The 16,458-nt window shown below is 35.9% G+C and overlaps 1 protein-coding gene across 1 annotated transcript in view; it reads right to left on the bottom strand.

Moving 5' to 3' along the window:
- diaph2 (diaphanous-related formin 2) overlaps window positions 1-16,458 on the bottom strand; it is a gene marked incomplete in the record, with an annotated part of 345,782 nt that overhangs the window by 222,478 nt on the left and 106,846 nt on the right. The window contains 4 exon segments of the mRNA XM_014003088.1: window positions 1,325-1,433; window positions 5,448-5,584; window positions 6,376-6,445; window positions 6,534-6,608. Of these exon segments, the coding sequence (XP_013858542.1) occupies window positions 1,325-1,433; window positions 5,448-5,584; window positions 6,376-6,445; window positions 6,534-6,608 (391 nt within the window).

Below are 16,458 nucleotides of genomic sequence, written 5' to 3'. Positions count from 1 at the left end.
ACCAAAGCCCTGACACCTAAAAGACACTCAGAATTTCTGAGTGTTTAGAGTTTCACAGATCTTTTTTTCCCCTTTAGATAGAGACAGATCCTTCCATCAAACATTTCAACCAAACCTATCATGGAGTGGAGAAGGATTGATTTGGGTAAAAGTTTGGATTATTATTTCGGTTAGGTTTAGAATACTTCCTCTGAGAAGAAGGAATGTCAATATAAAGTAATTAAAAGTATTAATGCTTGAATTTTTTAAAGTTAGACTGCAGACTTTTTTTTCTCAGTACACAAGTATACCCTGAGCCCACGTTTTAATCACATTAACAAAGTCTAGTTGTGTGGACTATCACAGGCTTTGGATTTAAAGTCTATTAATTTCCTCGAAACCCCTGCATCAGCAAAGCATTTTAATTTACTTCACAATTAGCAGAGCTTCATTTCATTAATGGCAAAATTTAAAGGAAAAACAACAGCCTACTAATAAAAAAAATAACCTGTTTCTCTTTCACAACCCGCCTCATCAGTTTCCCTTCATGACTATTTCCTTCATGACTTCTCAGGCCCTGCAGCTAAACTAATTTCTTAAGTAATTCCCTGCTTTGGTTCCTACAAAAAACGTGTTTTAAGTGGTGTTGTTGTTGTTGCTGTTATATAGTTTTTCCTGCTTCCTAAACACCAGCAGTGAAAATGAGGAGAGGTATGATTCTTTTTTTTTTATTGCCCTTTCACGTGGAGTCCTCCGAGACTCAACTTGACAGCAAAGCAGAGGGGAAAAAGCAAGAGGAAGTATTTGTAGGATGTGAGAAAAAGATGAGTAAAGCAGGGAGAGGAAGAGGAAATGTGATAAAGAAAGAAAAATCAAGGAATTCAACCTCTTTTTCTATTATACCTTTTATTCAGAGCAATTCGGTAGAGGTGCTCAATGACCCAGGTGTTTTTTGATTAAAGCAGCAGCAATGGAGCATTGAGTGCCTTTTAATAGCCAAATGATCACATCTTGTCATGTGCTAGAGGGGCTGTGACAAGTCGACTTGAAAACAGAAGTCATAGAAAACTTGGTAAAGTTGTGGAGACTGGCGTATAATGGGCCAAGGACTGCCCAGAGTTGTATTTTATTTTGATGTTGTTTGCACTCAAATCTGTTTACTGCAGTTGGTAAAACACTAGAGTTAGTTCGAGTGTGATTTAATACTTCAACATACTTAAAAGTTTTATGTATCACATCAGAACAGCACAGCTGTATGGTATTTGGCACAGTGTGTTGTCGAGTGTCGGTTAGTTTGTTGGATATTTATTTGCTTGTAAGGTTGCGCGCGTCTTTAATTACTCACCTGGAGCTGTTGGGCCTCGTGGTTCTCCAGTCCCTCTACAATTGGAGCAAACCTCTCTTTGTTGTTCCTCTCTGCAACAATTGTCATGGCAGCCAAAATCTTATCCAGGCTGGAGAGAACAAAAAATAAATAAAGTGCAGGGAGCAGGCAAACACAAAAGTCAACAAACACTTTTATCACCTAACTGGCGGCACATTTATTCACAATTTGAAGCTCAAACACCATGTATCTTATCTTCCCTTGTGTGTTGGTGGGGACATTTTCTCAGCCAAGTCTTTGGCCACTTTGACAAACTGATTTCCATCTCTTTGTATGAAATCTACTCTATTATTGCAGCAGTATCCAATTTTGACTTTATCTAGCAGTTGCTAAGGTGAAGTTTGACAAAAACAGGGTTTTGAAACAAATGTGTGTTTTAGTAAAAAGGCATGCAGCAAATTGCATTTGGCTGACTAATGTTCAAACACACCTATAAGGAGCTAAACAAATAAGAGTACTTATGAGGACTTAAAGATGTGCAGCTTAGAGTATCATACAAATTACCACCTAGATTGTCAATGAACAACTCTCCCTTTGTTGCAAACACACAAATAACCAGAGTAAATTGGTTTCTGAAGTGATATGTGAAGTGATTTTGTGCATTACAAGTAATAAACGTGTTTGTTGTGACAGAAAAGTGACATGAAAAGGCTTCCCCATCACTGATCCAACAAATAATTTAAGAAATTGTCAAATTATACCAAACACTGAAATGTCTATCAGATCTGTGTAAAATCTCATGTCAGATACACTTTCCATTCTCTTTTTTACTACTTTGTAATTAACAGCTGATTAGCAGGTACATAAGCGTGCGTCTGACCAACAGGAATGTACGTGTAGAGGAAGCCTGACATAGAGATAAATGGAACGACCGTGCTCTTTGATAGGCAGTACAAAGTCACAGAAAAACACGGAGAGCTGCATACTGAGTAGCTTTAAAGCCAGTTCAGACGAAGCTACAAAACAGGGAAGATAGATCTGCTTAACTTGTCGTGTTCTCTTTTGATGCTGTCAGCCGAAGTGGGTGCTGAACATGAGTCAGAGTCACAACACTGGTTGGCGGAGAAATTTCGAAGCCCAAAAAAAAAAAAAAAAGTAAAAAAGTGACACCTCAGCTCCTTTGGCTGTCATTTCTACAGGATCCGGACATTTTAATGCAAGGCTATGATCATTGCTAAGATCTTGTTGTTTACTTTAACCTATTTTTGAATTATTTGAGTGACAAGACTGAAAAAAACTGACACCAAGTGAAACAAAGACAGAGATTCTATCTACACAAGCACTATATGCTTTTTATAGTAGTAGTGAAGTGAAGGCTGAACGGAACATGACTAATCACTCATTTACTGCATTAGCGTGCTCATTACATAATGATTTGAGTGCATCTACCTGCAAAAGTCATTAAATGAGAGCTCAGTTCCACAGTGATCACTTAGCTCATTCTAGCTGTGATGTATATTTTTATCAGAACACTTTGACTCAACCTAACTATGGCACTATTAGTGAATTAACCTATTAAAATAAAACATTGCTTTGCGATCTGCAAACTGTTAAAGCTGCAACAATTTCTGCTACCTCTTCGCTAACGTGGCCGACCTAACAAAATACTCCTTCGCAGCAGACACCGAGATGTAAAATTAGAAAAAAAAACATTGTTGTAATTAAAAATGAAGGTTAGATTCAGTCAGTGTCACAGTCATTGTCACCCCCAGAGCGCTGGTTTTACCACACTGGAGTACTTAAATGAAGGAGAGTCACCATTAATTGTATTAGCACCACCTGTGCTGTTCTGAAAGGACTCATTTTTGACCTCAGACAGATCTTTGAGGGAATTACTGCCTCATATGAGCAAACTAGTATCTAAAAATATGTGTCTAACGTTCTGGGGCAAAAAGCTGAAAAAAGTAAACAACGCATAGAAATATTGTAAAACGAAAACCCCAATTAGAAATATATGTTCTGTTCAGAGAGAATAAAACTCTGAACTGATTTGGATTGAACTAACTGAAACTCTGCAGCTTTAAAATAACTTTGGAAAGTGTCAAAACAGCGAGTGCAAACGCTTCTCTGGACGGTCAAAGATGTGAGACACATTGCTAAACTCAGCTTGTCTAGCAGAAAATGTGGGTTTGTTTATTTCCTCAGCTGCATACAGACTTGACTTTGAAGTGCAATTGTTATTCTAGTCTAACCCTGCGGGAAACAATAAAAAGCACTCCCATAACTCCAATTTATAAGCTGTCAACCAAGTTGTGTCCGTGGCAAACTGAACTGACCTTTTTTTTCTTCCCTTAAATAAAGAGACTAAGATGCATCATTTTGTGTGTGTATGTTTTTACACATAGGACATAGGTTGCAGCAGTATATGCTCACACAAGATAAACACGTGTGTGAAGGAAGTACAATTCCTATAAGAACCTATGCAACCAAGAGGGAGACAATTAAAGCAAAGTGTTTTATAACCTTTTTTTATTTATTTATTTTGTTGGGTTTCTCAAATTATGTGACCTTGTGTCCACATCAACTAGGAAAGTACGAAGAAAGATAGGACAACATATTTTCCTTTAACAGCAAATAAAAGCAAATACTGCCAGGTATATCAATAAGATTTTCATTCGGGCAGGTAACAGTATACCTAAGTGGTTACCTTACATTAGGCTTGATTGGCACACAAAACAACGATTGCTTTTTTTATGCAATGTAACATTGTTTACTGTGCTGCCCTTAAACAAATAAAATTGAATGAATGAAAGTTTAAATCTTTATATTTTTTAGATTCAGATTAGAAACTGAGGTAATCTCAGGACTTCTGAATGTATTGGAGAAATATTTTTGGTAATCAAAACGTACTAAAATAAATTGAAGGAACTCTTCTCATACCATTTGGCACCTCACACACACACACCCACAAACGTAACATTGGAATTTTGCTAACTAACTTTTCGGAATACTTTTTCTCCTGACTGACGGACTCTTGGCTCGCAGCCTCAGTCTGGGTGCATGTTGGTTTGGCCTGTACTTGACCCGCACTTTGGCTGGATGGTTTTGGTTTTCATGAGGACAAAAGTTCACGTGAAAAATATTCATGTCCACTTAAAAATAAACCAGACCAAAGACAATCGATAAAACTCTGATAGCTCTGTGTACCTGTTAATACACACATAATTTTCCCAGATATGTAAAAATTACCCTAAAACATACGGAAATATTGTAAAATGTAAAAAATACAGCTCAACTCTGGTCTCTAAGAAACACAACACATGCTTGATTAATTTCCAGTCACAACCACTCCAAATAATACCAATGAGTTTGTGTTTGGATACAAAAATAAAATTACGGTAAATGTTTGTATTTTTTGATCTTCTTGAACACAAATACTTGTAAAAAATTGTTAGTTGTGAGCTGCAAAACACATCAGATAACTTGATACTACTGGACTAAATGTGACATAGCAAAAACAAAGCAATGTTTTATACAGGTTTATCTACAGACATGTCCAGACACTCTTAAAAACTTGACTGAAGCCTGAAGACAAGATATAAAATCTCCTATAGCTTCAAGTTAGCTGTCAATCAAAACCAAAAAAAAAAAAAAAAAGATGCCTTTACTTTGGAATCATAGCATCACGAATGTCTACAAGCATACCAGACCTATAAATAAATTTTTTTTTGCGAAAATAAAAATAAAAATAAAAACACCTGCCGGCTACAAGCTGATGCAACAACAATATGAACTGATTTTTCTGGCCAAAAAACAAGAACCTAACATTATGGAATGTGCACAGCAATCTTTTCATTATATATATCATTCAGACACAGAGACCATTTTAGTGTTTTTTTTCTTCACACTTTATGTTCTATAAGTGACATTTTATTAACAGCTACTTTTTTATCTAAAATTGTAAAATCTACAATTAAGACCAAATGTGCCTGATTTAAAGTACTGACCTTTAAACTGCGACAATCTCATTATCTTACATTGGAGTCGGTGAAGAAGAGTAGTCGGCCTTTCACAGGCTATCTCTGCACGTTTCTGGGATGTGTATAATTGTGAGAAATGATCAGATAAAACACTTTCAACTTACATGTTTTCTTCTCCAATGATACAGATAGCAGAAAGAATTTTGACAATCTCTGTCATCATGTTGGTCTGCCTGGGGTCAATTGCTCTAGCCAACAGCAACAAGCTCCTCTCGTCTCCCAAGATCCTTTGCAGTCCATACTGTGAAACACATGGAGATTAGGCAGAAAGAAGAAGTCCTTGGGTATAAATTAATGAGCATATTTGCATTCATAGAGAACTTTAACTTCAAGTAAATTATGAATTACACAAAAAAAGGCCTAATGTGGATGGTTATAGTTAGCCTTAATCTTGTTTTAAAAAGGGACAACGAGGCCATGGGGGAAAAAAGGCAAAATGATGAATTGATTCAATTCAGGACAGGACTACAGGGACATTTACTTATAGTCTCCTGTACCTTTCAGTCTCCCTACGACTGAAGGAGTGGGCTGAGATGACCACGTGTGGGGATTACCTCCACTCAAAGCAATATCAATAGTTCATCTAACCTTGAAATGCACATCACGTTTAAAAAATGAGTCAAACCTTTGTCAAAACGGATAATTAAAAAGTTTAAAGATTTTAATGATGAATTAGCTTTGCTTTACTTTTCAATTATCTTGTACTTGTCAAACACCAAATACAAATTAAGTTTAAAACCAAAGCATTACATATATTTGGTAACATTTTATAATAACTAGACCTTATTTAGCCTTACCTAATTATTATTAAACGGTTAGTTAACCTTGAAATCATCCTAATACTTAATAAGCTATAAATTAACATGTTTATTATTTTTGTATTTTTTGTATAAAAAAACATATTTAAATTCAGTAGAATAGACCATTCTCATCTTAGGGTAATTTAGTGGTTCTTCATGTAGATTTACTGACATTAAATGAGGTATGAAGTACCATTACTAGTGTTTTTATTCATTATTGACTCAGACAAACCTTATTGTTCATGAAAGCCTTCAAGCACTGAATCAGTTTATGCTGGATCCGTTTATCAATATATTCTTGCCTGAAAAACAAAAACAAAAACAATATGATTACATGAACAGAAACTGATAACAATAAATAGATAACAGAATTTATAAGATTTAACTCACTGTTTCTTATCCAGCAGCTTCTCCAGTGAATCCAGAAGAAGGCCAAGACCCTCATGTCCAAAGTTATTAACCCAACTGATAAAAAGAAAAGACAGAAAAAACATTAAGAAAAAAATCAATCTCCAGTCTATAGATTTGTTTCCCTCCATTAGTTCACTGTGAGCCATGCTGATTTAAAACAGAAAGCACACACAACAGCAGTGCATTAGTCTWGTGAGGGAATCTCTCAGACTAATATCAGAAGTTCCAAATGTAACTGCACATATTGTCTGTTTAAGGTCTTTTAGAGAACAGTAGCAAACTAAGTCATCTGTGTCCTCTCCTTGATACTGAATACAGTCCGTACCAGTTTGACTTTAAACTGCACCCATTTACACATAAATGAACACCCATCCATCCTAACCAATGTCCTCATCCCTAAGCTGTTTGTACTTTTATTTTACTGTGCCAGAAGATTAAGCAATGCAAGTAAGATAACACTGTAATCGATAATGGATCGAGAGAGATAATTGCCTATAAACCGCGGCATATCAGGAGACGGCAAATGATCCAGTGTAGATGAGCCTGTTTGTCTAAGACGTGAGGAAAGCCAAAAGGAGGGTGGAGGAAGGGACACAGTGGTCACAGTCAGATTATGCCATTAGCTTTACTTGTTTTCAGGCTCCTAACTGTCAATGACGCAAAATGCATGAAGCAATTTTGCCAGCATTAACGGGGCATAAGTCAATTATGTATCCCGCCTTTTTGACGATGATTTGAAATAATAATGGTTTGAGTATTAAAGCAGTTTGTATTGACTCAGTGAGTCGGAAGAGACCCTCAATTAGGAGAAGGATGCATTTGCCTGAGGGGGAAAAAAAGCAAAAATGAGGTGAGGCATTTCTTTAATCTGAACTAAATAAGAGGTACCAACAGCACTCCAGTCAACATTACTCAAATCTATCTCACAGACAAGCAAAGCCAATTTATGAGCTGTTAATAYGGATTTTGATGAATAATGATAAGTCACTGGAATAAACACACAACACCATATTCAGAAAGTCACCAAAGTGTTCCACCAAGAGTTTTCTCGTTTGATTTTTTCATCCCTTTAAGCATGTTCTTTACACATGCTGGAGGCCATGAAACTGAAGACAGAACAAATATTCTCAGTTTACAATGGAAAAGACAATACAGCTGGATATGTTTGTGATGAAGAAGTGGGACAACAGAGAGAGCATTTTAGGCTTTACAAAAAAAAATACCAAAAAACAAAGTGTATACTAGTACATGTAGGCTGTGTAACTTGCTTTAACATCGTCTCTAGAAAAAATATTTAAATAAACTTAAAAAAGAGATAATTCATCAAATCTTGCTAGTAGTTTGGGTGATCCTAAGAAGCAAGTATATGGTTTAAAAGCCAGCTCCTAGTTTGCATCCTCTGTAATATAACCGGGCATGCAAAGAAGAGGGGCAGAGATAATCCATGCTGTAATTTTTATTTTCATCAAAATACGTAAGTCTTGCTGCAGGTTGCAACATAATGCTTTCCACCTCAAGGTTTTCAATGCACTAAATATTTTGAGTCCTCTCTACATCCCAGCCTGCTCGTGATTTTCTGTCCCCTCCTGCACGCCTTAAGGTGCTTTTCAGCTTGCCTTCGACATGCCCCAAAAGTTACCACAAAAATGAAATAARAAAAGATGCTACATCTACAGCATTTGTCCTGAAGCTGTTAAACACTACCACTTACTTTAGTAAAGAAACTGACTCAAGAAACAGCAAACATTTCTGAACACAAATGTCACTTATAAAAAACAAACAAAAAAAAAAAAACATTTCTTCCAGCTGATGAGCAGCGTTGATTATATTAAGATAGAACTATTATATGGCTTATTCAATCACTCTGCCTTTGATTTTTAAATCAACAGAGCAGCAAAATCTCATATGACCCAGAATTACGGAAATAAAATAAATAAATAAAATAAAAAAATTAAATCCCTACCCAATCAGTCTGTTCCCCTAATTCGAGGATATATTCAACAATTTTATTAACTTAGGGGAGAACTCGTTCATGTAATATTTATGGCCTTAATCCCCTACTTAAGTGCCACCAAAATGCATTACTTTCTGCAATCATGTATATTCCCCAGGCAAAATATAAAATTAATCGTTGGTTAAAGACAAGGAATCCCTTCCCTTTTTTATTTCTTTTTTTTTTTTTGTTATTTCTGCTGGTTTTACAGAATTATGTAATTGTTAGATTAACTGTGACAAATTGTAACCATCAAAGTTTAAAACTGTTACTTTGTAAAACAAGTATATAATTAACAAAATGTGTACAAAAATATTTTTAATAAAAAGAAAAAAACAAACGTTTCACAGTTCTGTTAATCAAAACCCCATTATGTTGGGTATAAGCATTGCTTGTACTTTAGATGATTTTTTCTGTTTGTTTGTTTGCAATGCAGAAAATGTCTTGTTGAATTATTTTGTTCTAAACCAAAACAATGATTCTAAGATATGTGGGATAAAATTAATTGCAATTACCATTAGGTAGATTGACTGCAGGAGAAAAAATGTTTAGTAAAAATGGTAAAAAACCGAGCCACAGTAAAAGGTTTGGAGCAAGCATGTGCAAATGTGAATTATTTAACACAGTGGTACCCAATCCTGCTCCTCGAGGGCCACTATCTTGCATGTTTTAGATGTTCCTCTGCTTTGACACACCTGATTTGAATGAATGAGTGATTAACAAGCTTTTGCAGAACTTGAAGACATACCTAAGAGCAGGGAAACAACTAAAACATGCAGGATAGTGGCCCTCGAGGGCCAAGACTGGGCACCACTGATTTAACACAATGTAGACAGGAGAGGTTTTACACAGCTAGTAAAATAAAATTTAAAAAAAAAGTAAAACTAAGAACGGGTATTTGGTGCAAAAGCCTTCAGTTACCACATTAAGAGATCAATGTCCCACTCAGTTCTTTCCAGTTTGGTGTTTAATGCCTTGCTCAAGAGAACAAAATGTGAAGAATGCTAACGCTATGAAATAAACACATTTTAAAGAAGATAGAGAAAACATAAGTATGCTTAAATAGAGGGTAAAATATGAAACTGCTGACAACTAAACGGCAACAAAATATGAAGGTGTCTAATTTTCTCACCTCTGGTTTGTCTATTTAGAATACTTCCATAAGAATTGAATTCAGTCTTAAATCAAAAACAAATWGATATTTGAAACGTGATCAGAGTTTGATGATGAGCTTTAAGAAAACCTTAAGGTCATACATTATGTTTTACACTGCTCTACAGAATCAGCTATTTCAGTTTTCATCTGCAACAACTGCATTTTTTTAAACAAAGCACCCTGATTCAACAGAAGAAGACCCAAGTAAAGACTTTAGAACAATAGGAAAGAGAAAAAACAAAAGGAAACTTATTACCTAAAAATTAGCAATGTAAGGGCAGGATCAGTCAAAAATCCAAACAACAGTAATACATGTGCAAGCTGACAAGAGAGCAGTGAAGGAGCTCAGGGGGGCCGTATTAGCAAACTTCTTAGAATGGAATTTTAGACTTAAGTGCTGAAAATTTCTTAGATTTCCTCCTACTTCCAGACTTAAGTGTAAAAGCAASTTACCAAAATTCTTGTCTAACAATCACTCTTACTCTCCCGAAAAGTTAAGACTGCTCCAGAGGACTCTTAAGTGGTYATAAGAGTTGCGACTAGGGGGTCTGAGATGGACTGAGAAGACAGAGATCATAGCTGTGTCCTCCTCAAGAATACTCTGCACCACCTCAGAAACTGCACTAAGTGGTCAGTTATAACGTACAGAGGAACTATGATAAGGTGTGGAAAACAGGTTTAGTCATCAATACAAAAGAAAGAAGGTGAGAAAAAAGCAATTACCACTGCCATAATGTTGGACTAAAAGATGGACACGGTTTGAGCATTTTTTTATTATCACAAAAACAATAAAAGTATTTGGAATGAACCTAAAGGAGTCTGTTCTTCTTTATTTTCTGCCACTGCTAACTATAAACCATAAACAAAAGTATAATGTGACCTGTATATTGAACAATGCATGTCTTTTGCAACATGGATTCTACATCAAAAAGACCTAATACGGCCTTGAAAATGGTCACTTTTGTCTGTATAACTACTTAAAGGTTGTGGGCAGCTGGTGCCCAACTCCAGTCTTTATTGAGTGAGAGGTGGGGTACACTCTGGACAGGTCACCAGTCCATCAGGTTCTGTTCCAAAAYATGAAATAGTAGGAAAGATTTTAATATCATGTTGACAAGCTCTGAACAGAACCATATTACAGAAAAACAGGAACCTCTACACCTTCTTAATGTCAGAAAAAGCAAAAGGAAACTATACTGAAAGATATACGTGGAAAGGCTTTTTTATATATAAAAAAGTTTCACATATTTTGACACTTATTTTTAAATAAAGTTGACAGTTACATTTATAAAAAAAAACGTCCATGAAACTACTAAAACCTTCTGTGTATCCAGCGTATAAGAAAGTGTGGGTGGGGGAAACCACTGGCATGAATTATTGAACTGTGTTGTTTCTAAAGGAGAACAACAAGCAGCAAATATGTTTCACATGTAACTCCAGCTAACATGAGCTCTCTCCACCCATGCTGTCTCTCTGCTTGGCTCTACTAATAATATCTCAGGTCTCTTGCTCCTGCTAGCTGGCACAGATCTTTAACGTAATGTTTCACAGCGGTGCACATGTAATGGTGSGCTGTGCAGTTTGAGATACTAGATTCTCTGAAACTTATTTTTCATACGAATATAACAAGAAACTTTATTGGGTTACAGCAAAGAAACCTTTGCAGAACCAATTGGGGTCATTCTGTTGCTTGATATTGGTGCTAAGGCAAATAATGCAGCCTCAGGACCATATAGCTGGTGTCAGCACTCTGCAAATGTGATTCTGGGTGCTATCCAAGCAAACGCAGGAACCGCAGCAGCTCAGTACTCAAAAGTAGCACTCTGAACTTCAAGTAATAACATTTTGATTTCAAAATGTGTCTTTAACAAAGACTAAGAAGCTCCRGTACAAATCATTGCGTGCTTCTGTATGTGCATGAAAAGTGCATGTCTTTTTGAAAAATAATTAAATACTAGATGCAGGCAGGCATGCCATGATCCTTAGACACTTTGAAATATCTACCAASAGAGTACAAAACACTTTTGTGTTTGCTCTCTTACAACACCAAGTATTCAATCCTACGCAACAATCCGTCTGACTACCAGCTGAAGGTAGGCAGAAACCAGGAGAGGTGTTAAATGGCCTGCTGCAGAAGCTGTTTACATTAATTGTTTTGTGTTATGTAAAATTGTACAAGCTGTACCTTATTAGAGAACAAATGTATTAAGACGGCGTAAAAAAAGTCTTGTGAAATTGAGTTTTACACGGAGAGAGGAATTAAATAGCATGCATGTCTTCAGACRAACTCTTTCATTTGCCAATGCCACAATGTTTTCGTTTTCTTCACAGTTTGTTTGCCGGCACTTTTCTTTAGATGTTGAAAAGTGTTTGTGTACACCTGCTAGAATGTGCACCAAAATTGTGCAATTAACATCAGGGCAGTTCTGGAGCTTTGCTGCAGCTCAAGGTGATTTTTTTTTGGTGGTAAATAAAGGTGAATTATATTTTTCTTGACATAAAAGCGGCAGCTAAACAGCAACATGTAGCTTAGTAAGAATTTTGAGAATTTTATTTTATTTTATTCCAGAAAATGGATTTCTACTAAATCAATAAAAATAAAAAATGATACTTTTAATATTTGCATGCATCACTTTGGAACCATGACAGGTTACTAAGCAATTGGCATGGTTACGCTCAGTTGGTAGAGTTGTTGCCTCCTAGGTTGCTTGATCGAATCCAGACCGGGGCCCTTTCTGGGTAGAGTTTGCATGTTCTCTCTGCGCATCTGTGGGTTTTCTTCAGATACTTAGTTTTTTTTCCCCACAGACCAAAAACATGCATGTTAGGCTAATTAGTAACTGTAACATGACCTCAGGTGTGAGTGAGAGAGAGTGAATAATTGTTTGTCACGTCTGTCTCTATGTGTCCCTGTGACGGACATGCAACCTGTCCAGGGCGTACCCTGCCCCTCACACTGTGACTGATGGACATGGTAACTAGTGACCCTGAAAGGAAGAAATAAGATGGATGGATGGATGGATGGATGGATGGATGGATGGATGGATGGATGGAAACCTCCAATGAAGACTCTAAAATCTGAATTGTGGCAGCTGCTTAAAAAGCAAAATAGAAAAATTGATTCTCTACTTATTTTAGTTTTCTCAAATAAAAAAAAATGAGACAAGTGGATGTGTATAAACCTCTGCAAAACGTTTCACTTCTGTAACATTCAAATCCCTCCGATCTCAATTTTCCTTGACATGTGTCAGAGAAAAATATTTCTCGAGGATGGCTAAAAAGTGGTTCATAATAACATCTGGAATCTTAAGAATGAGATCTCACACCAACATGCATAAAAGCTTATACTACCACACTCATATTATTCAGCGCTAACAGAGTCAGGTTTAGGTTAGCTTATAATTTCATTTTGAACTGTAACATTCAATCTGCAAGGCAGGGAACTGAACTCTGTGTTTTCTTGTGATATAAGTGATATTAGAGACAAAAAAAGGCTATGTGCTTYATCCACAAATGTTCAAAGGCATGCATATTGCCATGTGTCCCAAAGAAGCTCATTCCCTTGAACTTTACTAAAGACATCTTTTTACACTTTACAACTCCACATTTGCGAATATTAAAACTGACATGAAGTCTGATTAAGCTTATCCACTATAAAATGAATACAGAGGATCAGTCATGGATGATTCACTTTGATATACTAACATCAAAAATGACAGACTTTAAACAGTACCGTTCATCGCCAGCATGTCAACTCACTAAAGATTCATTGAGAGGCTCTAATCACACTTTATTTCTGTGCCAGACAAGATTTCAGACCTAAGCTGTCGAGAGAGTAGACCAGTGAGACGTTTAGGAACTCCTACTGATTTCAACAGTCACAACAGGAGAAGGGCAGATGGATATGCTCCTTTGTGGTGGTGTTAATTGACTATTGTACACACAACAGAGAGAAAATGGCCAAAGGAGGAGAAGTGAAAGACATAAGATCCCCGGTTAGTCATACAACTTTTAAAAAATTTATGTCAAGGGAAATACTTTTTGGCACCTTATAATTATCTGGGCTTTCACTGCCTGAACTTTGACTAAACAAATGGAAAATAACAATTGCAGCAAAGTTTGTACACAAGTCTTCACATAGAAATTGCTTAAAACTCTCATATTTGAAAAGTACTCTGCTGACCATATATCATTTGGGGGATAACATTTTCAAACAATTATCCTTTTTTATTATAACACTAGCAATAAGCTTAAATTCACTTGCCAACTTAATTGTCTTGTTACATTTTGTATTTTTTTAAGTTCACATAACTGAGTTGTGTTTAACAACTGAATTGTTTGGAAAATACACATTAGTGCCACTGTGTGTTAAATTATTACCCCAATGGTTGCAATAAATGTGTCACTTCATGTAAAATTATGATAGATATGAAATATGCTGCACAAATAAGTGACAAGTTGGAATTTGGATGTAATTATGTGAAGAACTTTGCTCTTGCTCTTTTCACCTAATTTCCCTCTGGGCTCAGTAAAGTATTTTTGAATTGAATTGAATTGAATTGAATTGWATTAAGTGAGTGCAACAGGGCATAAAGGCGAAACGTCAACAGGATGCACAAATTTATGTTAGCAGGTGCAGAAAGTTCTGAGATAATAAAAAAAAACATTAATATTGGTCAGTAAAACCCTCAGTGCTAAATGCAAAAGGCTCAGCTGCAAAAAGCTGATTAAACTGATTCAAACATTAAACAATAAATAAAAAACCAGCCAAATCATCACAATAACTCACATTAGCAAGGTCAATAAAAAAAGAAAAAGTGGTCTAACTGCGTGTCTTGTGCCTATAAAAAATACCACACAAAATAATGCTCCAAAAAATGTTTGACTTGTACTAGATTGGTTTCATTTGATGAAAAGCTAGAAGAACTTTAATTATCTAACCCAAATCACGTTTCAGAATGCTACCAGACCAAATACACCAATTACTGTTGGGGTTTGACAGCATCTGGATTTTGTCGTATCATACTGTATCTAGTACAACAGCGGCTAAAATTACCAACTAGTCTACTATTTTAAAAAGTCTAACAGTGAAGTGTCAGTAGAGTAATATGTGAAGTGTATTAATTCTAAAATGTATTATTAAAACAATCAAATAGTCATATGTTCAGTTAAACTAAAGAAAACTGTAAAACAACTTCTGCAGTAGAAAGAAATGTATGGACAAAAACAAAAACCCTTTTTCTTTTTACAGACTGATATGATAGCACTTTCAAATTATGCAAAACAGACAGCATAATAAGTCTGACAAAGGCGTTGGGCTGAAACAGCGCAGGGTTTCTTACCCTGTAAATTAGAAAATAAGATGACTTGTAATTTTCTCTAAGTTGGCATCTCACTTCATTTGAACSGATTAAGAAATTAATGAAAAGCAGTGAGTAAATGTGACACTTTTAAATTAAGTATCAAGTATCCAAATGACAAAATTAAAAGAAGAAGAATGAAGTTGAGAGAGAGAAAAAATACATTATTGGCTGGGGAAATTTTGACAGAAAAAGAAGTTGAAAAGACGTCAGTGTCGGAGAGAAGAGTAGAAAGTGAGAAGGTAGTGGATGCTCAAGGCAATGCCATCTGTGGGTGGATCTGCAAAGGCTGCATGCCACACACCTGTGTGGGACTGCCTGGGAGATAAGGCCCACAGCAGAATGGCCCCACGGCCACCTGTGCTGCCAAACAGGTGCACAGCCCAGCCAATTAAACTATTAGACAAACACAGGCCTCTGGGAGCAAATTAGCAAGCCGTCCAAACATCAGAGGAAAAACAAAAAGCAGTGGTAAGCACTCACAGTGAAAAACACAACACTTTTGTTAGCAAGACTTTGAGCATGCAGCATTAAAATGAAACAAAGAATAGATTTTTAGAACAAAATCATCACTAGTCCAGAATAAGTTCTAGAAACTTGCCAAGTAAGTATATGAGCAGCTTTAACACTGCCAACAATGTAATGWAAAACTAAATTTCACTTTTATATATTTATTATATAAAGATGAGTCAACATGGAATTTTATTATTAGCTATTATGTTTAAGTTTTATGGGTTGTTATGTGAATTTGCTATGGGGATTTGTTATGTTAAGGTAAAAAGATCAGATAACAGGGTGACACTTAGGTGTGAGCAGGTGAGATGAGATGTGTACTCGAACTGGAACAGGAAGTATAGATGGACATTGTGACAAAAATAACAGTGACTGATCAACTATTGACGAATGAGAGATTAGTCAACTATCAAAATAACTGTTAGGTGCAGCCCTACACATATCCAAATGGTAATAATACTTTGAGTTGTCAGGACATAATTCATACAAAAATAGAAAGCAGACAGAAAGCCTTKATAGTATGTAAGAGGACACACTGCATTCTACTGTAAAATAGGTCAACAACATCATTCATGTAAGCTTTTACTTCAGAATCGACAGGCTGATATCATTAGGTCAGTGTGGGATTACATGATAGGCCTGAAGTAACTGAGACAGCCTAAAAAAAAGAAGAAGAAGGTCCAAAAGCCATTTGTCCAACACACTCTCAGCAACAYAGATGCCAAGTACAGTGAGAATTTTAGACCTATACCTACAAAAACAGTTTAAAAGACAAACTGGGGTCTCAAATTCAATTTGGAGTCAATTTACTTCAATTCATTTGAAATTATTTTTTTAATGTTTTCTTTTAATATTTGTACATCCATCCATCCATCCATCCATC

This window comes from Austrofundulus limnaeus, unplaced genomic scaffold, assembly GCF_001266775.1.
Source record: "Austrofundulus limnaeus strain Quisiro unplaced genomic scaffold, Austrofundulus_limnaeus-1.0 Scaffold1, whole genome shotgun sequence".
Classification (NCBI taxonomy): domain Eukaryota; kingdom Metazoa; phylum Chordata; class Actinopteri; order Cyprinodontiformes; family Rivulidae; genus Austrofundulus; species Austrofundulus limnaeus.
The sequence above is the reverse complement of the archived record's forward strand: the minus strand, read 5'-3'. Positions and strand labels throughout refer to the sequence as shown.